The sequence below is a fragment of the Hyperolius riggenbachi genome, chromosome 5, assembly GCF_040937935.1.
Source record: "Hyperolius riggenbachi isolate aHypRig1 chromosome 5, aHypRig1.pri, whole genome shotgun sequence".
Lineage (NCBI taxonomy): Eukaryota > Metazoa > Chordata > Amphibia > Anura > Hyperoliidae > Hyperolius > Hyperolius riggenbachi.
The window spans coordinates 5750355-5776241 of record NC_090650.1 but is presented as its reverse complement, the minus strand read 5'-3'; the positions used below and the strand labels follow the sequence as shown (position 1 = coordinate 5776241).

At 47.6% G+C, this 25887-nt stretch overlaps 1 protein-coding gene across 9 annotated transcripts in view; it reads right to left on the bottom strand.

The window, feature by feature from the left end:
• Window positions 1-25887, bottom strand: part of DYNC1I1 (dynein cytoplasmic 1 intermediate chain 1) — a 540798-nt gene that overhangs the window by 303438 nt on the left and 211473 nt on the right. For all 9 annotated transcript variants that reach the window (XM_068235055.1, XM_068235054.1, XM_068235053.1 and 6 more), the window contains one exon: window positions 25551-25666. In XM_068235055.1, coding sequence (XP_068091156.1) covers window positions 25551-25666 — 116 coding nt within the window. The remainder of the gene's footprint in view (window positions 1-25550; window positions 25667-25887) is intronic.

The following is a 25887-nucleotide window of genomic DNA, read 5'->3' as shown; positions in this document are numbered from 1 at the left end:
GAACTTTTTGAAAAAATTTTTTGACTTGCTACCACTGTTCTCCCCCTAAAAATCTTTATGACTGCCCTGGTCGTAACTTCACATAGCAGGCAAAATTTACGAATGGATTACACGGAATCAATTCAATTTAAAAACTGACATTACATGTAATCGTTAATTGCAAAATTGTAAGCAAAATCAGCTCACTACCGTCAATACTGCTTATTACAACTAGGGATGGTCGCAGGGGCGTAGCAACCGCATCGGGGCCCTTGGGCTAGAGGGGCCCCGTGGGGCCCACCTTCAACCACAGTATTCACTCTTTATTGGTCCTGTGCTGATAATAATCACTTCTATAGATACTTTGAATAGTGGTAACCCTTAACAAGCTATTTCCCATCCCCTTCTTGTACCTCTGGTTGTCTGTTGTTATTGGCTTTGGTGAACCGTATCAATTGTTATGTATAGAGTGCTTGGGGGGCCCCAATGCAAAACTTGCACTGGGGCCCATAGCTCCTTAGCTACGCCACAGGATGGTCGGAAACACAGAATTGCGATTCCGCTGAAAAAAATCCAATTCCCCCAATGCCGATTACCGATTCTGTGGATTGCCGAGGAGTCTTTTTTTGGTAATTTTTCACATTTCCTGATTTGCCAAATAATTCTGAGTTGACTGCATCCTCCGATTACTCCCTGATAGCAACCTAATGCCTAGAATACACGAATCAATCCGGCGGCCGATTAGCCGCCGGATCGACTCCCGCCGCGTCCCCGCGCGTGCGCGCGGATCAATTGCCGCTCGTCCCCGCCGGCGCTTCCTTATCAGCTCCTCGATTCCCTGCCATTGTCCGCTGGCAGGGATCGAGCGGCTTGATCGGGCCAGCTGAATATTATTAGCTGGTCAATACACGGTACAGATAACGGCAGAAGGGGGAGGGGGTTAAGCGTTAGGAGTAGGCGGGTAGGAGGGTTAAAGAGGAACTGTCACGAAAAATCATAAATTTAAAAGACATACAAATTACATTACGAAGTACATTTCCTCCAGAGTAAAATTAGCCATAATCAGAATCAGAAACTTTATTTCGCCAAGCACGACTGGGTGGTGCCTGGAATTGGGCTTGGCACGTACAGGGTACAGATACAGGATATAGTTACAGATACAGGACAGGACATGCAGTAGGAACAGAACATTATACAGAATACAGAACGTTATATAACATTTATGCAGAGGGAGACAATGTGGCATAAATTACAATACAAAAGCTTGAGCTGGAGCGCCATCTATGTGCAGAGTGCTTCAGTGCGTCATGGTATTGTGGGGTGGGGATGGGCACTCCCATGGAGAGAGTTCAGGAGGTTGACAGCCGAGGGAAAGAAGCTGTTCTTATGTCTTGAGGTCCTAGTGTAGATGGATCGGAACCGGAGCTTCCGGCACGAGGGGAGCCGATTAAAGAAGCGGTAGCCTGGGTGTGAGGGGTCGTTTGCGATCTTTAATGCTCTGGAGTACAGCCTGGAGTGGTAGAGTAGGTCCAGGGTGGGAAGGGATCTCCTGATGATCCTCTCCGCAGATTTGATGACCCTCTGCAGTTTGAGTCTGTCGCTGGCGGAGGAGCTGGCGTACCAGACCAGGATGGACGAGCATAGGACGAATTCGATCGTGGCTGAGTAGAAATTTGTCAGAAGTTTTTGGGCCATACCGAACTTTTTCAGTTGGCGGAGAAAGAAAAGTCTCTGTTGGGCTTTCCTCTGTGTGATGGCAGTGTTGGTGTTCCACCTCAGGTCTTTTCTACTTTTCTACTATGTTGCTATCACCTGCAGTAGGTAGTAGAAATCTGACATTGCCGACAGATTTTGGACTAGCCCATCTTCTCATAGGGAGGTTCTCTTTATTTTTAAAAGCACTTAGTGAATGGCAGTTGCTCCGTCCAACTGCCAAAATAGTGTACATCGAGCAGGGAGGCTGTAAGGCATCTTTGTATTAATCATTTTTAGAGAATGTCTTTATAAAGAATAAAGGCCTTGCTGAGAATACCCCATGAAGAGATGGACTAGCCCAAAACCTGTCAGTAATGTCAGATTTCTACTACCTACTGTAAGTGACAGCAACATAGGAGAAAAGTAATTTATGGCTCATTTTACTCTGTGAAAAATGTACTTATTACTATGTGTTTTAAATTTTAAGATTTTCACAGTTCCTCTTTAATGTGAGAGGTACATTACTGTAGGCAGCCCCATAGTAGATTAGTAGGTAAAATTAGCAATATTCTACTACCGGCATTAACCAGTGTCCAATAATAGAATTCGGAGCAAAGAGTAGAAGGGGCACAGTGTCCTGAAATGCACCATTATTAGCTGGGTGGATGATACAGTGGTTAGAGATAGGAACAGAGTTACCTGACAGCCGTTTTGCGGTGTTACTTCTGCTTCATCAGAGGCCCAAACAAGAAACGGCTGTCGGGTCCCACCGCTCACCACTGTATCCTCCCCCCAGCTGAGATAACGGTGTGTCTCAGGACACTGTGCCCCCTCTACTCTTTGCTATGAATTCAGATGTTGTTCTGAGCGCACCATTGCACATGATCAGCTGTTCAGCTCCCCTGCCAGCTCATTCTGCCAGACTTTCCTGCTCTGCATAAATTACCACAGATCAGTAATATTGCCAAGATGTCACCCGACGCCCACATTTCCAGATGTCCCTATTTCAGTGTACGCCTTACTGGACCACGTAGCGCACTGCCACAATATCACCAATTCGGCAGCCACATGTTTGCAGTTGTGTAGATGTGTGCATGAAACTTCTGAGACTTTTTCTGAAAGGGTTTCTACCTTTGTGTCTCGCTCCAGGCATAAGATGCACAGAATATAGAAGACGTTTCTTATTACCGTAACCCTTAACCTATCATGCAGGTTGGGTATCCAGAAGGGAGGAGCTAGTAACCATAAGATGCTCCGCCTCCACTCTCTCTGACCAATACTAACCTTCAATGGTTATCAACATTGGTGGGGTAACTTGTAAGACCTCCCCGCCTTCCAAACTCCAGGACATGCTTCTGATTGTCCAAATTGTCCAATTTGCATTACATTTTCACACAAGCTGGCATTATTTGTATGCCATTGGCCATCTGTGCTCAGATATATAATTGTGACAGGTTCACTTGACTTTCTACCCTTCGGTCTTTGTAAAGAATAAAGGTTAGGCATCTCTGGGATGGCAGCTCCAGTCCTGGGAGCCGTCTGCACTTGTTGCCTCGACTCAGCATTTCATTAAAGTGGGACTGTCAGTCATAAAATCGAATTCCTTTTACCCACTGGACTGTGTTCATAACGCAGCCTGCAACCTGACCCTGTATTGCAAGCATATAATCATAAATGTTTCTGCTGCAATAAATCTTATCTCAGGCCTCACTTTGTCATATATCAAAAAACTTTATTGTAGAAAAAATGCACAGCAATCACAAACTGTCTCAAGAAGAATCTAATAAAAACCTTAAAAACACATGGATCCCAAGGATTGGCTCAGCAGTCCCTGCATCCACACACACTTCACACACATCCGTCCATGACATTCATCCAGTGAAAATAGCGCTCAATGCATGAAATATGGCCACACAGCTCTGGGATAACTTGATTAATGAAATTGATATTTGGAGAATACTTCTGTCAGCACAGCTTGTCCAAACCATCACCTAAACTAGACTAAACTACCAGTACTGGTACAGGTGGGCCTCGAGGCGATATCCTTTTTCCTCGATGAGACCTATCCAGCCCAGATTGATCACAATTGGTTCGTTATGGATATGTTACGGCTGGTTCTGACAGAAAACTATTTCCTCTTTGGAGGTGTGTTTTATCGCCAGGTGGCTGGGACATCGATGGGAGCGGCGTGTGCGCCGGCGTATGCGTGTCTGCACTTAGGATTCTGGGAAAGAAGGGATGTGTATGTACTTGATGCATTCCGACGCCACGTCGCTATGTGGATCAGATTTATAGACGATGTGCTGGTGGTGTGGAAGGGTAGTAGAGAAGAATTAGAGGAGTTCATACAAAAACTGAACAAAAATGACAAAAATATTAGGCTGACGTATACTTGTGACGAGCGGGAGATCCCATTTCTGGACCTTAAAATTGCGGTCGGGAATGGAGTTCTAAGTAGCTCTACATATAGAAAACCGACAGCCGGAAACACCATACTCCACGCCGCCAGCCATCATCCCAGCCACCTGGTGAGGAACATCCCTTATGGACAGTTCCTCCGCCTAAGGAGGAACTGTTCATCTGAGATTGAATTCGCACAAGAATCACGTGAACTATATTCACGTTTAAGAGAACGAGGGTATCCACATAGAGTGCTTAGGAGATGCCTACAGAGGGCAAGGGGCCGCGAGCGCGAAACCCTTCTCGTATCTGGCAAGAGGGATGGATCAAATACCCCCAGTGGGGAAAGAATAATTACTCAGTTTGGTTCACATTGGGATACCTTGAGAACCCTGCTGACCAAATCCTGGCCTATACTGTTGGCATCACCCGAAATAGCAGAAATTGTGGGCCCTGCACCCATGATGACAGCTAGACGGGCGAGAAACCTTAAGGATCAACTTGTAACTTCTGAATTCAAAAATACAAAACAAGTAGAGGATAGAAAAACCTGGTTGGCTTCTGTCCCTCCCCCAAAGGGCATGCATAGGTGTGGGAGGTGCAAAGTATGTCCGTTTGTACACAAGACAAATACCTTTTGGGATGCTGGACATGCAAGGGAATTTAAGATTGGGACCTTTATGAATTGTGAAACCACGGGTGTGGTATACATGGTGACCTGCCCCTGTGGCTTACATTATATTGGAATGACTACTAGAATGTTTAAGACTAGAATATTAGAACATATATCGAATGTTAAAAATAAGAATGAAGAGAATAATGGACCATTAAGAGACCATTATCAACAATACCATGGGGGAAGCTTCAAGGGCAGTTTGGTTAAGGTCCTTACATCCATAACTAAAGGAGCAAGAAAAGTGAGTATAGAGAGGGAGCTCCTCCGCAAGGAAACTATGTGGATACATAAATTAGGCACACTTTCCCCCAATGGCCTTAACTCTGAGATACATTTTTCAGTGTATTTAGATCCATATTAATTTGATGTAAAATATAGTAAGTTCTTTTTCTCATATATATACTGGTGCTGTATGCGCTAATTCTATAAATTTCTTTGCGTATCTATAGCCTCTCCCGCGTTTATTGAATTTGCTAGTAATGTATGGCCATTTGGGAAGTGTGCATAATATAGGAAGTGTGCATAATATGGATTGATATCTGTGACCTACCTTCTGTGCGGTCAGTTGGTGGAGGTTATGTTAGGAGCCAGCCAGGGTTATATGAGAAAAGTCCTGAAAGAAAATATTGGTCTAATGATGCACTTTTGTAGAGATCTTGCTAAATATGCCGGGGTGTATGAATCTTGGTATGAATGTAGATTCATGTATTGTAGCGCTGTTACCTTTGTCTCTAGCCAAATGAAATCTCAAATTCAATAAAGACACATAAAAATAAAAATAAACATAAAGCATTGAATTGAAAAGATATGATCCATCCCTCTGTTGTATATATATGAATCATGGAATATATCTCAAGAGCTGTGCGGAAAAATATGCATAAAGGCACTACTGAAGTTTGGGCAATTTTTGCCAGCAATAAAGATGGCGCTTCTGAATATGTCAGGTGATCGCCGCCTGAATATAAAAAGGACTGACCATCCCTCTCCCTCCTAAGCCACACCCTGATGAAGCCCATTGGGCGAAACATGTAGGTGGGAGGAGCTACAGGAGGCCGGCCTTGTCCACTGCTCGGAGCACACACCGCTCAGAGAGCGCTCTCCACCGCCGTCACCGCTGCCATGCGGATGCGCTGATCGAGCGCGAGTGACTTCTTTCATCATCAGTGAGATGTTACAGCTCATGTGCATTCTGTCAAGCTCAAGATCAACATAAAACCTACTGGGACACGTAAGACACAGGGGGCGCTGTCCCCGCTTGACAAGATGGAATATATGACATGCTGCTGATGCTTTGCTGTCTAACACACGCTTGTGCCTTAACAACCTGCTAACCTTCTGACTTCCTAACTGTGCTTTCAGCTGATGGTTGATGGACTGCTGCGTTGTGCAGTGTTGCTAAACTGGCTGATCTGTGATTCTTTTGTGGACCCATATGCAATGGATTGTGTCTTCTAAGTACTATACAGCCTGCATTGATTGTTGTCCTGGAACTATGTATACGATTCAACCAATCAAGTACTGGTAGTTTAGTCTAGTTTAGGTGATGGTTTGGACAAGCTGTGCTGACAGAAGTATTCTCCAAATATCAATTTCATTAATCAAGTTATCCCAGAGCTGTGTGGCCATATTTCATGCATTGAGCGCTATTTTCACTGGATGAATGTCATGGACGGATGTGTGTGAAGTGTGTGTGGATGCAGGGACTGCTGAGCCAATCCTTGGGATCCATGTGTTTTTAAGGTTTTTATTAGATTCTTCTTGAGACAGTTTGTGATTGCTGTGCATTTTTTCTACAATAAAGTTTTTTGATATATGACAAAGTGAGGCCTGGTTTAAACTCTTTTGATGGGTTTTTTTTGCAGATCTAGGTATCTGAGTTTAAGGCCCATAAACGGTTGATGCATCTGCGCACACAGTGTGGTTCATGTGGGGCGCAGAGAGATAATCAACTGGTTGGTCATGTGAAGACCTGTGATTAATCTAAAGTGTATAAATCTTATCTCAGTCAGGCTGGCTCTATTCTGGTACATTACAGAAGAGAGGGAAACTTGTTATCGCCCCTCCCACATTTCTGTTCCTCGCTGATTGGCTGATGGCAGTTCATGATCTGTGATGTGCTTACATCTTTAAAAAAGCAAGCTAGATATGACAGTGCAGTTGCTAGGAGAAAAAAAGAGTGAGGGAGGAAATTACATCAGGATTGGTTTCAGTCAGGGGCAGTAAAGATGGAAAATGCCTGGAACAGTTTTCTCTTTATTTACAACATAAAATTCACTGAAATCAAAAAGTGGACAATACAATACATACTGTATGTTATGTAGGTTGATCAAGTATATATGTACTTATATACTGTATGTGATTTTTCCCTGGCATAGTATGGCTGTTCCTGCTGCTTTGAAGACTGAAGTGTCCCGACCCTTCAGACTTCTCGCCCAATCCATACAGCCTGGTGTGAAGAAGTCCTCCGCTCTGCTAATTACAGCTGTAATATACGTGGCAGAGCAGTGGCATTGTGCAGCAGACGTGTGCCCACTTGACGACGGCTCGGTCTAATGCCGGCTCCAGCGAGCGGACCTGAGCTTGGCACAGGAAGCCAGCTATATGGTGCTTGTGGCTGTGCCAGCAGGATGTGTGCCCAGCGGTCTGCACACTCCGAGAGGGTCGCCCGGAGCTGAAACTGATAGTTATGCAGTGATGGAAGCTGTTGTCTCAGCACTGCAGTCACTCCGGATCTCCAGGCCTCCTGGTTTGGCTCGCAGTGATCCAGCTGGTCTCTGGCCAAACTGACGTGGCCACTCAAACACACATGCAGTTATTGTGTCAGCCTTCGGGTTACATCAGGAAGAGAGAAAATAGGAAACCCTGTATTCATAACTCAAGCGGTTACAGGAAGCTGACAAATCCTGCTGTCCCTTCCACCTCTTGTAATGTCCACTGTGATGGGGCTGTGCCAAGAGGGCTGCATAGGGGGATGCCTAGAGGTGTGAGGGAAGGGGGCTGCAGATGGAGTGGAGAGGGGGCTGCAAGTGGAGTAGAGGCTGCGTGTGGAGTGGGGAGGGGGCTGCAAGTAGAGTAGAGGCTGCGTGTAGAGTTGGGCTGAACGGTTCGCCTGTGAACGGTTCCATGCGAACTTCAGTGGTTCGCGTTCGCGTCCCGCAGGCGAACTTTTGCGGAAGTTCGGTTCGCCCCATAATGCACCATGAGGGTCAACTTTGACCCTCTACATCACAGTCAGCAGGCCCAGTGTAGCCAATTAGGCTACACTAGCCCCTGGAGCTACTCCCCCCCTAATAAAAGGCAGGCAGCGGCGGCCATTACGGTCACTCGTGTGCCTGCATTAGTGAGAGTAGGGCGAGCTGCTGCAGACTGTCTCTCAGGGAAAGATTAGTTAGGCTTAGCTTGTTCCTGGCTGCATACCTGTTCTGTTCAGTGAACCTGCCACTGCATACCTGTTCTGTTCAGTGAGCCCACCACTGCATACCTGTTCTGTTCAGTGAACCCACCACTGCATACCTGTTCTGTTCAGTGAACCCACCACTGCATACCTGTACTGTGAACCCACCACTGCATACCTGTTCAGTGATCCCACCACTGCATACCTGTACTGTGAACCCACCACTGCATACCTGTTCTGTGAACCTGCCACTGCATACCTGTTCAGTGAACCCATCACTGCATACCTGTTCAGTGAACCCATCACTGCATACCTGTTCAGTAAACCTGCCACTGCATACCTGTTCTGTGAACCCACCACTGCATACCTGTTCAGTGAACCCGCCACTGCATACCTGTTCAGTAAACCTGCCACTGCATACCTGTTCTGTGAACCCACCACTGCATACCTGTTCAGTGAACCTGCCACTGCATACCTGTTCTGTGAACCCACCACTGCATACCTGTTCTGTGAACCCACCACTGCATACCTGTTCAGTGAACCCACCACTGCATACCTGTTGTGTTCAGTGAACCCGCCACTGCATACCTGTTCAGTGAACCTGCCACTACATACCTGTTCTGTGAACCCACCACTGCATACCTGTTCTGTGAACCCACCACTGCATACCTGTTCAGTGAACCCACCACTGCATACCTGTTCAGTGAACCCACCACTGCATACCTGTTCAGTGAACCCGCCACTGCATACCTGTTCAGTGAACCCGCCACTGCATACCTGTACTGTTCAGTGAACCCGCCACTGCATACCTGTTCTGTTCAGTGAACCCGCCACTGCATACCTGTTCTGTTCAGTGAACCCGCCACTGTATTCCTGTTCAGTGAACCTGCCACTGCATACCTGTTGTGTTCAGTGAACCCGCCACTGTATACCTGTTCAGTGAACCTGCCACTGCATACCTGTTCTGTGAACCCACCACTGCATACCTGTTCTGTGAACCCACCACTGCATACCTGTTCAGTGAACCCACCACTGCATACCTGTTCTGTTCATCAGCCAGGCGACCATATGGGCTGTAAAGCCACCAAAACCTGCACTCTCGCCATGGTGCGCACCAGTCCAGCACGGCCGTCACTACACAAACAGCTGTTTGCAGTGCGTTACACGGTGAGTTTGGTGTGTCAGTGTAAAGCAGTACCTTAATTACACTACCTGATTGATGTATACACATGCAAGATGTTTTAAAGCACTTTAGGCCTGTCATTTAGCATTCAATGTGATTTCTGCCCTTAAAACGCTGCTTTACGTCAAATCCAGATCTTTCCCGGGGACTTTTGGCATGTATCCCACTCCTCCACCTGGGGGTCCAGGTGTTAGACCCCTTGAAACATCTTTTCCATCACTTTTGTGGCCAGCATAATTTTTTTTTCAAAGTTCGCATCTCCATTGAAGTCTATTGCGGTTCGCGAACTTTTACGCGAACCGAACCTTACGCGGAAGTTCGCGAACCCGGTTCGCGGACCTAAAATCGGAGGTTCGGCCCCACTCTAGCTGCGTGTGCAGTGGGAGGGAGCTGCAGATGGGATGGGGGGAGGGGGCTGTTTATGGAGTGGTAGAGGGCTGTACATGGAATGGGGAGGGGCTGTGTATGGAGTGGTAGAGGGCTGTACATGGAATGGGGAGGGGCTGTGTATAGAGTGGTAGAGGTCTGTACATGGAATGGGGAGGGGCTGTGTATGGAGTGGTAGAGGGCTGTACATGGAATGGGGAGGGGCTGTGTATGGAGTGGTAGAGGGCTGTACATGGAATGGGGAGGGGCTGTGTATGGAGTGGTAGAGGGCTGTACATGGAATGGGGAGGGGCTGTGTATGGAGTGGTAGAGGGCTGTACATGGAATGGGGAGGGGCTGTGTATGGAGTGGTAGAGGGCTGTACATGGAATGGGGAGGGGCTGTGTATGGAGTGGTAGAGGGCTGTACATGGAATGGGGAGGGGCTGTGTATGGAGTGGTAGAGGGCTGTACATGGAATGGGGAGGGGCTGTGTATGGAGTGGTAGAGGGCTGTACATGGAATGGGGAGGGGCTGTGTATGGAGTGGTAGAGGGCTGTACATGGAATGGGGAGGGGCTGTGTATGGAGTGGTAGAGGGCTGTACATGGAATGGGGAGGGGCTGTGTATGGAGTGGTAGAGGGCTGTACATGGAATGGGGAGGGGCTGTACATGGAATGGGGAGGGGCTGTACATGGGATGGGGAGGGGCTGTGTATGGAGTGGTAGAGGGCTGTACATGGGATGGGGGCCACAACAAATTCACCCCGAGGACAGGGAAAGTATACATCTTTCCTCGGACACTTTTTGCCTCTCGTCATTACAGAAAGGTAATAAATAACATTTTTCTCCTGGTTATATATTTTTTTCTTTCTCTGTGCTTTTTAAATATTGCTAAAACAAATTGAAACGCAGCGATTGCATTTGATTGGTCTATTTCCAAGCTGCGAAAAAAAAAGGAATAGAATGAAGTTTGCACCAGCTTGAAATTATCAGCATCTCATTGACCCACCCTAGAGGCGGGGCTTGTAGGTTACAGGAAGTGGGCGGTGAGGAACTGTAAGACCTCAGTTCTCCAGGAGGTACCTGGGAAGTGATAGATATAACAGAGGTCTTGTGTTTCTATGGAGCGGTGCACAGCTGCAGGTGAGCAGAGCTGTACGGCAAGTTTCTCCATTTATAAAGTCCAGGTCAGAAGACAAGACGTCTGAGTATAAGCTTGTGAACAATTAAAGAGAAACCGTGACCAACAATTGAACTTCATCCCAATCAGTAGCTGATACCCCCTTTTACATGAGAAATATTTTCCTTTTCACAAACAGACCATCAGGGGGCGCTGTATGACTGATATTGTGGTGAAACCCCTCCCACAAGAAACTCTGAGGACCGTGGTACTCCTGGCAGTTTCCTGTCTGTGAACCTTGTTGCATTGTGGGAAATAACTGTTTACAGCTGTTTCCAACAGCCAAAAAAGCATGCAGCAGCTACATCACCTGCCAACAGTAAAAATGTCACCATGTAATAAATGTCAGAATGTAAATCAGGGATTTAAAAGATTTTACAATAGGCTAACACTGACTAAATCATTTATACATAATTATTGTAAAAATGAAGCACTTTTTTTTATTACATTATTTTCACTGGAGTTCCTCTTTAAGGTTAAACTCGGTCGAGAGAGAACATCTAGTGTGTGTACAGCGGCGCGATACATTCATACTCCAATCAGAAGTTACGTTTCACATCCCAAAAGATTTCCAGACGATCCTCCAAGTCCCAAAAGAGTTAATATAAGCAGTATAGCCACAATAGTGAAGTAAGTTTTTAATCTTGGCAGTTCCCGACATTTCTTAGGCAGCCAGGAAAGTGGGCGGTAACCCGCAGGTTTCGGTTTCAGTCGTGAAATAATGGCTGGTTTCTTGAAGGGCTTTTTCACTGGAAATAGCGGGGTCAGATAACAGCAAATGATGGGTTTAAATGAGCGTAATGGCTGCTTGGAGGAAAGTCACAGGTCAGTTTTATTAATATTCATATTTCTGCCACAAACGACCAGCGAGAAGGTTCAGCGCGAGGGGAGCCCGCTATTATTTCATTTCTGAAGAAAAACATTCTGCTTCTGTGTAATAATCGCCGTCACATAACAGACGCTTCTTAATTAATCGGATTACTATTATATTAATTACAGGTTACTCGCAACCGAGAAGCCTTCTAGAAAACTCCAGGCAAAATGTAAAAAGTTGACCAGAAGGATTTGTTCTATTCTGCCTATTAAAGGTGTGAATTCATTACCGTATATACTGGCATATAAGCCGAACCGCGTATAACCCACTTTCCCCTCAGAAACCAGGAAAAAGTGATTGACTCGCATATAAGCCCCTTCCCCAGAATAGCTCCCTCCACAGTAGCCAGATGTTCTACCAGTACAGGTCAGCCCCCCACCCCATAGTTAGATGTACCCCAAGGATGATACAGCTGTGTCTCAAGAAGCCACTAGATGGCGTCATAGATATGAGACACAGTGATTGCCACACTGGAAGAATCCCTGATCATTGCACCGCTGACACGCTGCTTGCATGCTCTGCTCCACAAGCCAGGGGACACAGATAGTCTTCTTGAGCAGCGCACTCTTCACACCATGTTGCAGGGGATGGGGGACACAGCAGGGAGTCAGGGGACACAGGTAGTGTTGAGCAGCGCACTCTGCACACCATGTTGCAGGGGATGGGGGACACAGCAGGGAGTCAGGGGACACAGGAAGTCTTGAGCAGCGCACTCTGCACACCATGCTGCAGGGGATGGGGGACACAGCAGGGAGTCAGGGGACACAGGAAGTCTTGAGCAGCGCACTCTGCACACCATGCTGCAGGGGATGGGGGACACAGCAGGGAGTCAGGGGACACAGGTAGTGTTGAGCAGTGCACTCTGCACACCATGTCGCAGGGGATAGGGGACACAGCAGGGAGTCAGGGGACACAGGTAGTGTTGAGCAGTGCACTCTGCACACCATGCTGCAGAGGATGGAGGGCACAGACACAGCAGGGAGTCAGGAGACACAGGTAGTCTTGAGCAGTGCACTCTGTACACCATGTTGCAGGGGATGGGGGACACAGCAGGGAGTCAGGGGACACAGGTAGTGTTGAGCAGCGCACTCTGCACATCATGTTGCAGGGGATGGGGGACACAGCAGGGAGTCAGGGGACACAGGTAGTGTTGAGCAGCACACTCTGCACATCATGTTGCAGGGGATGGGGGACACAGCAGGGAGTCAGGGGACACAGGTAGTGTGGAGCAGCGCACTCTGCACACCATGCTGCAGGGGATGGGGGGACACAGCAGGGAGTCAGGGGGCACAGGTAGTGTTGAGCAGCGCACTCTGCACATCATGTTGCAGGGGATGGGGGGAATAGACACAGCAGGGAGGCAGCTGGCATGAGCTGGATCACTAGTGCACAATCCTTACACTCCTCTGCCAGTAACAAAACCTGCTCCACCATCCGCTCTGCTCCACTGACTCGTATATAAGCCGAAGGGGTAACTTTTCAGCACATTATTTGTACTGAAATATTAGGCTTATATACGAGTATATAATGTATTCTGGGAGGAACCATAGTGAATAAATCATCATACCTCAATTCACCGATAGCCAATATCAATCCTCTGAACAAACGACTTCTATGTTCTGAGAATCGTGGACAGCGGACACCACACGTGGGAGGCGTCTTGTGTTTTTACACATCTCTCTCTTTTGAAAAGGAACTTTACTTCCTCCGAATGGGAAGTGTTATCGTAACATTATTATTTAATTTGTTATATACAGGAGGCGATTCACTAAGGCCTCAATTCACTAAGAATTATCACATTCGGTAATGCAGATAACAGCTGATTTTACCAATCACCTTCCCAAATGCCAATTCACTAAATCTATCACCGTACTGAAAAGTACAATGACCGACTAGTGAGGTAAATTACCGACTTGTGCAATAAATACTTCAAGAAATGGCAATTAACAAAGATGAAAGCATTCTTTACGTCAAGTAAAGGTGTTCGGCATTTACCTCCAAGCTCTGACCAGCCTGTAACTCAGGCTTCATGCTCTCTCCATGTGGTAACACTGACAGATGTGGCAGACAGCCAATAGGGAGAGCCACACAGCCCTGCTTCTCAACCCATTTGATCCGATACTCTGGAGTGCGGGACTTCAGAGTGGCAGAGCAAGAGAAAGAGACAATTTCTATTCATTTTTTTTGCTGTGTTTAAGGTTTTGCAAGAAAAAAAATAATTCTACATTTCAGCCCACTTTAAATGCACCTATGGCTATAGATGGCAGAAGTGTGAGGCGTCCTTGCTGCCCGTGTCTCCAGCAGCATTGCTAGTCCTTCTACAGGAGCTGTGCATTAAAACCGCCTCGTCTGTAGTTTCTGCTGGTAATCGCGACATGGATTTACAGAGGCACAAGTGAGCGAATTACAGACAACGCTACAGGCGTATTAGCCCAAAACCAGCCAATCACATCTCACCTTTGTGGAGTTCTGAAATGGTGTCCATGGCAGGGTACGTTACAAAGCAGTCAGCTGCAATACAATACAGCCCAGCAGGAAATCATGTGCACCATGTGATAAAATATGACCGAATGCTTTACATCACAACGCATAGGAACGCTCTCTGCACTGTGAACAGTAACATGAATGTCAATGGGCTATCACGTCATCATAATATCGACTAACATCTAAAAAACACTATCGACTAACATGTTTTTTCAATTGAGATAGGAATTGTTTGGGAAGTGCTTTTAAAGTGAACCAGAGATAAAGCACCCTCATGTATTTCACCATATACTGTATATCAGTGGGAACATTAGAGAAAACACCTACCTTGCTTTCTGTTTCATCCTTCACTGCTCAGCCTGCTAGTTTACAGCCCTGATAAAATCCCCGACTGAGCATTCAGTCTGGCTTTGCTCAGGAATCATTATAGCTGAGTCTGTCTTCTCTGATGTCTTTTCAAGCCCAAGTCTGCCCCTTTCTGGCTCTGCTGTAATGACTCAACTATAATGATTCCTGAGCAAAGACAGACTGAATGCTGAGTCAGGGATTTAATCAGGGCTGATAAAAAGCAGGCTGAGCAGTGAAGCATGAAACAGAGAGCAGGGTAGGTGTTTTCTCTAATGTTCCCACTGATATATATATATATGGTAAAATACATGAGGGTGCTTCGTGTCTGGTTCACTTTAAGTACTGATTCTATACATTGGAATGCTTATCTCTACATACACACGGGGGACAATTGTCTTCCTGCCAGTGACAGTTGTCCACACGTCTCGCCAGAAAGGCAGAGACGCGGCGGAAGCTGTTTGTGAATGGAGCATCCCCCAGCCGGATGCTCCATTCACTCGCGTAGGTCTCCTGTCGCTAGCCCGCGTTCTCACGCGGGACTTGCGACAGTTCCGGCAAAGTTGCGGCGACAGCTGTTGCCGGCGATTGAACATGTCAATCGCCTGGCGACAGCTCCGACGGGCGACGGTTCGAGGCGCGCGCGTCATACACACGGGCGACCTGTCGCCGCAACACGCGCGTGCCACGTGGCTGCGGCGACGGCCGTACCCCGTGTGTATGGGCCTTTTGTTTACTGTTATCTAATTCATTTCACACATTACTGTCACAAATTCTGATGGCAGAGTGAGCCATGAGGGGAGGGGGAATTAACTCACCCTTCATCTGTTAACCTGTGTGTGAGAAAGCTCTCAGCAGCTGCCTGTCCTGCAGAGAGCAGAGGAAATGTATATTATGTGCAACGTAAACATTTGTAATAGGGTGTGAAACTTAACACCAGAGGCATTTCATATAACTCTGCTTCAATATTACACTGATCTTAGTATGTCAGACTGCAGAGATTCACCTAAGCAAATGAGACATTCCAAACGTAGCTAAAATGTACACACAATGAATTGCAGCTTTTGCCTCGGATATTTAACATGAATAGTGGGAAAATGTTTACACAGCTACTTAGACATTATTTGTACATTGCCATTTTAGAACACTTGGTTTGATAGAGTTCCTTTAAAGCAGGGGTAGGGAACCTATGGCTCAGGAGGCAGATGTGGCTCTACTGATGGCTACATCTGGCTCACAGACAAATCAGTAGGGGGTGATTCACTAAGCTACACGGCTCAAGCAGCGCAGCTCAGTGTGGCAGTGTGAGTAACATTTTCTAAGTAGGCACACTACTGCTGTAGCATGCACTACTAACTTACTCGCACTACCCCCAAAACAAATAGCTTCTCCAATTGCCCCTCTCTGGGCCCTGTCAGGTCCAGTGAACTTTGTAGAATGTGATCCCCACACTTTGATTGGCCCAATAGGCTGCCTGTCACTTGACAGGCAGCATATTGGGCCAAAGTGTGGGGATCTCATCCTACAAAGTGAATCATCTCCCAAGTCAGCTAGCTAATTGTACAAGCTGTTAGTCGGTATTTCTCCTGTCTGGGTCTCTGGGAAATTGCTGATGATGCTGAAACCCAAGAGAAGCTGAAGGCGTGTCTGACACTTCCGTTGCCCGGCGGATCAACTGTATACACATCACCATGGCAACAGGGACGTGAGCCCTACTGTCCCAGTTTGAATCATACTGTATGGCTCTCACGGAGTTACATTTTAAAATATGTGGCGTTTATGGCTCTCTCAGCCAAAAAGGTTCCTGACCCCTGCTTTAACCCATTCGCGTTCCGTCGTTTTCACTTGAGAAATGTTCACCTCCCATTCATTAGCCTATAACTTTAACACTACTTATCACAATGAACTGATCTATATCTTGTTTTTTCTGCCACCAATTAGGCTTTCTTTGGGGGGTACATTTTGCTAAGAGCCACTTTACTGTAAATGCATTTTAACAGGAAGAATAAGAAAAAAACGGAGAAAATTGATTATTTCTCAGTTTTCAGCCATTATAATTTTAAAATAATACATGCCTCCATAATTAAAAGTCACGTATTGTATTTTCCCATATGTCCCGGTTATTACACCGTTAAAATTATGTCCCTATCACAATGTATGGCGACAATATTTTATTTGGAAATAAAGGTGCATTTTTTCCGTTTTGCATCTATCACTATTTACAAGTTTAAAATAATAAAAATATAGAAATATTTCATCTTTACATTGATATTATACCCTTAGGTAAATATTTACATGTTTTTTTTTTATTATTGTAATGTTTTGTTTTTTTTATATTAAACATATTATTTGGGTAGTTTTGGGAGGGTGGGAGGTAAACAATATGTTTATAATGTAAATGTGTGTTGATTTTCATTTTTTTTAACTTTTAGTTGTAGTATTACTTTTTGGCCACAAGATGGCGGCCATGAGTTTGTTTACATGATGTCACTCTAAGCGTAACACACGCTTAGAGCGACGCATGGGGGAGGTAACAGCCAGAAAAGGCGCAGCTTCCGAGAGAAGCTGTCGCTTTTTCAGCGGGGGAGAGGAATCAGTGATCGGGCTCCATAGCCCGATTCACTGATTGCCTGGCTAACGAACCGTGGGCCGGGAGCGCGCGTGCACGCGCGCATGGTTCCTGGAAGTAGTTTCTACGTCCAGGAACCAAAATAGGTTAAAGGGACTCCGAGCAGTGCAGTAACTATGGATGCATACCATTTTGAAGCTCTCTCTCTCCTCTTTCCAACGACACATAAACCGCTGCCCTATGCCTTTTAGTTTTCGTTATTTTCGCGATCGAAATCGCATTTGCAGCGATGTCAATTGCGAAAATAGCGAAAACTAAAAGGCGTAGGGTGGCAGTTTATATATTGTTGGAAAGAGCAGAAAGAGAGCTTCAAAATGGTATGCATCTTTCCATAGTTACTGCACTGCTCGGAGTCCCTTTAAGCAGAATCACATATTAATGTCTTGTGTACGATGAGTACAGTGTAACGCATTGCATTTCATGTATTGCATTCTGATCTACTCATCATCATCATCATCATCATCATTAATTTATAAAGCACCAACATATTCCATGGCGCTGTACGAAGAAAGAAAACAAACAAGAGGTACGTAATAATGCAGACAATGATATACATCAAATACGGACACTGATACAAAATACAGAACTGGTGATTAAAATGGCAGATGAAGCATAATGAATAAAATGTGTTACAGAGTGCAAGCTAAAGAATAAGTAAAAAATAGAGATGGCCCGAACAGTTCGCCCAGCGAATAGTGTGCGGCGAGCAAGGGGTGTTTGCATTAGCCCCCTCAGGCGAACACATGGGTTGTTCCATTCGCCCCCTATACATTACGAGTCAGCAGATACATGGCAGCCAATCACTCATCCCTCCCACCTGGGCTGCCCCCCCCCCCCCACACCTATCAGAAAGCCAGCACAGCAGACATGTTGCAGTCTGTGTTTGGCTTCTGTGCTAGGCAGATCAGGGACAGAGTGCTGCTGACAGGGAGAGTGTTAGGTAGGCCTGTGTTCTGTGTCCTCAGTGCAGACTCTTGCTGCTACCACATTGTCCTGAACAGCTTGTACATTGTTTTTCTTGCTAGTGTATGCTCTATTGTCTTGCTCTGTGTCCAGTGCACAAGCTAGCTGTTGGAGATAGGTCTGCTGGTGCTAGTAGTGCACCGACCATAACCCAATAATCCTTCACCACCACTACTGGCATCTAGTATCCACTGCTGCCCCTGTATAAGGCCTCAGTGCAGAATCAGTGTTTTTTTTTGGTCACTTAACTGTCAACAAACCACCTCAGCCTGACCATAGAGGCTGGAAAACCACGATCACCTGCACTCCTGCGAACGAGCGCACAAGCACGGCAGCCACTACAACCACACTACACACCACTACACATCACTACACGCCACTACACGCCACTACACGCCACTACACGCCACCACACACCACCACACGCCACTACACATCACTACACATCACTACACACCACCACACACCACCACACACCACCACACACCACCACACACCACCACACACCACCACACACCACCACACACCACCACACACCACTACACGCCACTACACGCCACTACACGCCGCTACACACCGCTACACACCACCACACACCACCACACACCACTACACACCACTACACATCACTACACGCCACTACACGCCACTACACGCCGCTACACACCGCTACACGCCACTACACACCACCACACACCACTACACATCACTACACATCACCACACACCACTACACACCACCACACACCACTACACACCACTACACAAAGACTGCCACAGAGAGGACTAAGATTTATGTCCTGGTGGTGTCAACTAGTAAAACAATGATTTGCTCACCTGACACAGTTACATAGTTATTTGGGTTGGAAAAAGACATACGTCCTTCGAGTTCACATACGTCCATCGGCGTTATCATTTAAGCTCTTTGCGGTTGTTTGCAGTGCGTTTAATGCGGTGTTTCGTCTGTCAGTGTGAACAGGGCATAAATCTCACACTACCTTATCACCATGTTTGCACCCCAGACATTTTAAAGCACTTTATTCTACCAATTTAGGAATGTGATGTGATTTCTGCCCTTTAGAGATTAAAACACGACTCTACGTAAACCACGTGATTTTTGGTGGCACCTTTAAACAACTTTTCCATCACTTTTGTGGCCAGAAACAGTTCCTGTAGGTATTAAAATTTGCCTGCCCATTGAAGTCTATGGCGGTTTGCCAGATTCGCATTCGAAGTTCGTGAACTGAAAATTTGATGTTGGGGCCATCACTAGTAACAAATGCCAAGAAACAAAAGGGTGAGAGAGCTCTGCCCTTGCGAGCTTACTATCTAAAGGAATGGGGGAAACAAGAGGTGGGGAAGAAAGCAGTATACATACAGGCAGTGTGTGTTTAGGTTATCTAGTAAGGAATAAAACTTGACGAGAGGTGGAATGGGGAATGGCCTAAGTTACAGCATGTACATGTCGGAAAAAGTGAGTTTTGAGGGAGCATTTAAAAATTTAAAAGGTTGGAGAGTGACAGATGTGTTGAAGAAGGGCAATCCAGAGGAGGGGTGAAGGACATGAAAAGTCTTGTATACGTGGATGCGAGGAGGTGATTCTAGAGGAGGATAACAGAAGATCGTGTGCAGATCTGAGATTGCGGTTGGGTTGGTATCTGGAAACTAGTGAGGAGATGTCCCGGGGAGAGAGATTGTGGAGAGCTTTGTAGGTTAGGGTTAAGAGTTTGAATTGGATCCTCTGGTTAATTTGCAGCCAGTGAAGAGCTTGACAGAGAGGAGCAGCAGAGGAAGATCGAGAAAAAAGATGAATGAGACGAGCAGCTGAGCTCAGTACAGATTGGAGCGGGGCCAGTCGCGGTGCCGAAAATGGGCGTGGGGGCGTTCGTGGTGGAAAATGGGCATGGCCATGACATTGGGCGGAGCGTAACCTTAACCCCAAAGCAGCAAATATAGCCAACTATGACCATTAAATAATAAGTGCAGCAACAGTTACCCCAGACACCAGAAAATAAACACAATTTGGGCAAAATTTCAGCAGAAAACCAACGCAATTTGGGCAACATTTCAGCAGAAAACAAACGCAATTTGGGCAACATTTCAGCAGAAAACAAACGCAATTTGGGCAACATTTCAACAGAAAACAAATACAATTTGGGAAACATTTCACCTGCAAAAAAAAAGAATTTTCTCACCTGACAGAAGTCTCCTCTCCCGGCCGGCCTCTGGTGCGCAGCTCCTCGGACCATCTTGCTCCTGAATATCTCCCACGCTAAATGGAATAGCAGGGCTATGGAAAGATGGTGCCCAAAGCCCTGTACTGGAGACACAAATAGTCTCCAGTACAGGGCTTCGGACGCCATCTTCCCGTAGCCCTGCTCTGCCAGCCAGAAGCCTAGGCAGGCTGGAGCGGGGCTACGGGCTATGAACTGGCGCGGCGTCTAATAGACGCCACGGCCAGTTCATGCAATGGACGGTAGCCAGAGTCCCGAGGCCAGGACGTCCTGCGGCTAAAAGCAGGACGTTTCCCGGGACATAGCCTGGGACAGGGTACCCCGAATCCAGGACCTGTCCCGGGTAAAGTGGGATGTATGGTCACCATACCTGAGCTGACATGTAGTATGACAACATAACTGGATATATATATATATTACTGATCTTGCTTTTAACTTGCCTGTATTACCTGTTCTCTTATTTTGGTTGTACTGCCTTACTTCACGCTGCCTGAAAAGATTATTTCTGAATGTTTGATGTGAGAATCTACGAGTCTCCTGAAAAGTCCACATATTTTGCCATGAAAACACTGGTGAAGATTTGAGATAATCAATACTATGAAGACTACAGCCCGGACCCAATTCTTTCATGCCAGGTCAAGTCCATGCAGACTGGAAGAGTGGGTCTCTCAGTCAGGACTTTGCTGCCACCTAGTGGAGAAACTTCATAATGTCATTGCTCATAATAGCACATGGATGCAGCTAGCCATAAGTAAAGGTAACAGCAACATTTCTATACAGCAGGAGCAGTGGCGGACATACGGCCGTGCAGGCCGTGCCGCCGCACAAGGGCCCCTGAAGTTCCGCTGCTTCAGGGGCCCATTAAGTATTGCAGTTTTTTTTTTAAAATTTTACCTTTTATTTTTATTTTAACCTGGGGGGCCCCTACTCCTGTCCTCCCCCCTCACATCGGCCCCCCCCCTCCCCCTCATGCGATGCGGCGGGAGAGCAGAAAATACAGGAAGTCTCCGCCGGGGCTGCAGCAGACACTAGAGGCTGCTGCCGCTTGGTCTCCCGTGTCTCCAACTTTGTACACTGCTCGCTACTAAACCAGGAAGTAGCGAGCAGTGTACAAAGTTGGAGACACGGGAGACCAAGCGGCAGCAGCCTCTAGTGTCTGCTGCAGCCCCGGCGGAGACTTCCTGGATTTTCTGCTCTCCCGCCCGCCGCCGCCGCCGCGCATACCGGGAGGGGGGCCCCGAGGTGAGTGAGGGAGGATAGGAGTCGGGCCCCCCACCCGGATAGCTACACACCCATCCACCCGGCTACCTTACCCACCCGGCTACCCACACACTCACCCGGCTACCTACCCACCCGGCTACCTACCCACCCGGATACCCACACACCCACCCGGCTACCTAACCACCCACCCAGCTACCTACCCGGCTACCTAACCACCCTGCTGGCTACCTACCCACCCGGCTACCTACCCACCCGGATACCCACACACCCACCCGGCTACCTACCCGGCTACCTAACCACCCTGCCGGCTACCCACCCACCCACCCGGCTACCTACCCGGCTACCTAACCACCCTGCCGGCTACCTACCCACCCACCCGGCTACCTACCCACTCGGCTACCTAACCACCCACCTGGCTACCTACCCACCCGGCTACCTACCCGGCTACCTAACCACCCACCCGACTACCTACCCACCCGGCTACCCACCCACCCGGCTACCTAACCACCCACACATCTACGCACTCACCCGGCTACCTACCCACCCGGCTACCTAGCCACCCACCCGTCTACCCACCCGGCTACCTACCCACCCAGCTACCTAACCACCCTGCCGGCTACCTACCCACCCACCCGGATACCTACCCACCCACCCGGCTACCTACCCACCCAGCTACCTACCCGGCTACCTAACCACCCACCCGGCTACCCACCCGGCTACCTAACCACCCACACATCTACCCACCCGGCTACCTAACCACCCACCCGTCTACCTACCCACCCAGCTACCTAACCACCCTGCCGGCTACCTACCCACCCGGCTACCTACCCACCTGGCTACCTACCCACCTGGCTACCTACCCACCCGGCTACCTACCCACCTGGCTACCCACCCACCCGGCTACCCAACCACTCACCCGGCTACCTAACCACCCACCCGGCTACCTACACACCCACCCGGCTACCTACCCACCCACCAGGCTACCTACCTACCTACCAACCCACCAGGCTACCTACCTAAAGACCCACCAGGCTACCTACCCACCCACCCAGCTACCTAACCACCCACCTACCCACCCACCAGGCTACCTACCCACCAGGCTACCCACCCACCCGGCTACCCAGCCACCCACCAGGCTACTTACCCACCCGGCTAAGGGCTGCCTACCTACCTACCCACCAGGCTACCTATCCACCCAACCACCCATGGGAGCTGCGCGCTGGATGGAGGCTGGGACAGGAGGTCTGCTGCTGCAGGTGAGTAAATGGTTTTTTTTATTATTTATTTTAGCAGGTGTATGTTCTGGGCAGGTCTGCCACATGATTGCGTGTATGTTCTGGGCAGGTCTGCCACATGATTGCATGTATGTTCTGGGCAAATTTGCTACATGATTGCATGTGTTTTCTGGGCAAATCTGCCGACATGATTGCACGTATTTTCTGGGCATATCTGCCGACTTGATTGCACGTATTTTCTGGGCATATCTGCCGACATGATTGCACGTATTTTCTGGGCATATCTGCCGACATGATTGCACGTATTTTCTGGGCATATCTGCCGACATGATTGCACGTATTTTCTGGGCATATCTGCCGACATGATTGCACGTATTTTCTGGGCATATCTGCCGACATGATTGCACGTATTTTCTGGGCATATCTGCCGACATGATTGCACGTATTTTCTGGGCATATCTGCCGACATGATTGCACGTATTTTCTGGGCATATCTGCCGACATGATTGCACGTATTTTCTGGGCATATCTGCCGACATGATTGCACGTATTTTCTGGGCATATCTGCCGACATGATTGCACGTATTTTCTGGGCATATCTGCCGACATGATTGCACGTATTTTCTGGGCATATCTGCTCACATTATGTGTATTTTCATGAGAAAACCTGCTCACATTATGTGAATTTTCTGGGGAAAGGGTCACCAAAACCTGGGCCCACTGTCTTTGCGTTGCACTTTTCAAGGGAACCTGAGGTGAGAATAATATTGAGGCTGCCATATTTCTCTCCTTTTAAGCAATACCAGTTGCCTGGTTGCCGTTCTGGTCCTCTGCCTCTTATTCTTTCAACCATAGACCCTGAACAAGCATGCAGCAGGTCAGGGGTTTCTGACAATATTGTCAGAACTGAGAAGATTAAGCTGCATGCTTGTTGCTGGTGTAATTCAGTTTATTACTGCAGCCAAATAGATCAGCAGGGCCGCCAGGCAACTAGTATTGTTTAAAAGGAAATAAATATGGCAGCCTCCATATCACTCTCACCCCGGGATCACTTTAAATTACAGTTAGCTCCGCCCTTATCCGGTCATTGCCACGCCCATTTTTTGCCGCGGCGCTATGCGCCGCAGGTTCTATCCACACCCATTTTTTGCTGCGGCGTGCTTCGCGCGTCGTAGGTTATAGCCACGCCCATTTTTTGCCGCAGGTCATGGGGGCCCACAATTGATATTTTGCACAGGGGCCCACTGCTGCCTGTGTCCGCCACTGAGCAGGAGGAGATGTTTTTAGAAGCCATCATCCTCCATTTCGTTGCATCTGATTTGTATGGAAGTTGTGTAACCTGCCTATAATTAGGCTCTGCACATCCATGCAGTATGTCAGTCAGATGTAGTATGTCTAGGGAAGCACTGCCACCTTCTCCCCCTGCGGTATAGAAAGGTACGTTTGCATATGGCTAGCTGCATCCATGTGCTATTTCACTTTGCATTCCGTTTTAATCTGAGTTTAGGGTTTAGTGCATAGTTTGCATCTGTTTTGAATACAAGGTGGGTATTTAGCCTATAGGGGGCACTGCACACCTCTGTTGGAAGTCATTTCAGGTGCAGCCTGAGCAGGAGTGCTGCCAATTTCTCCCTGTTCCTCTAAACATGTGTAAACCATTTTTATGGCCAGCTGCCCCCAGGTTTATGCTGTGTTTTTTTGTTAATTAGTGGTTAGGGTCTCTTCTATGAGAATCCCTCACCGCGGTGGAAGAGTCTAGTATAGGACACTCTGCGTACAAACTGTTTATGGAAGCCAACATCCTCCATTTTCTTGCATTTTGAATGCAAGTTATGTAACCTGCCTATCAGTGGTGTAGCTACGGAGCTTTGAGCCCCAGTGCAAGCTTTGCCATTGGGGCCCCCCCAGCACTCTATACATAACAATTGATATGGTGCACACATACCAGCTAGGAACTGGCACAGTATTAGAGGTGCAAGCAGAGGAGGGAACAAGGTGTTATCGATTAACACTATTCGAAGCATCTATAGAAGTGGTCATTACCAGCACAGGACCAATAGCTAATATTGCCATTGAGGGAGGGCCCCTCTGGCCCAAGGGCCCCAGTGCGGTTGCAACCTCTACATCCCCTATTGCTAGGCCACTGCTGCCTATATTTAGGCTCTGCACATCCATGCAGTTGGTCAATCAGATGCAGCCTGCCTTGGTTAACGCTGCCACCTCCTCCTGCTGTAACCAACAGACATGAATAAAACTCTTTTCCTTTACAAGCAGCCATTATGCTCCACTTTTTACAGCCAATAAACATCAGAAACAGCAGCGATGTCACTTCCTGCAGGGTTACAGCAGTGATGTCATTTCCTGCAGGGGTACAGCAGTGATTTCACTTCCTGCAGCATTACAGCAGTGATGTCACTTCCTGCAGGATGACAGCACGGATGTCATTTCCTGCAGGAATACAGCAGTGATGTCACTTTCTGCAGCGTTACAGCAGTGATGTCACTTCCTGCAGCGTTACAGCAGTGATGTCATTTCCTGCAGGGTTACAGTAGTGATTTCACTTCCTGCAGGGTTACAGCAGTGATGTCACTTCCTGCAGCATAACAGCAGTGATGTCACTTCCTGCAGCATTACAGCAGTGATGTCACTTCCTGCAGCATTACAGCAGTGATGTCATATCCTGCAGCCTTACCTTCCATCTGATGAGTGGTGGTCGGCGTCTGCGTCTCCTTAGAATAAGACACAACTTCTCGGGGCAGGAAATCCACCTGTGTGACCTTCGAGACGCCGAGCCTAATAATTCTCCTCCTGGAACAGAGATGAGTGTTAGGTGTCAGCGACTGACATTACCGGGAATCACACAACAGTTCATCTGAATGTTATGTATGCGATGCCAAGCAGCTGCAGCTAAAGCTAACAACATTTTGGGATGCATTAAAAGGGAAATAAAAACTTGAGATGCTAGCATAATATTGCCCCTGTTTAACTCTCTAGTAAGGCCACATCTGGAATATGGAATCCAGTTCTGG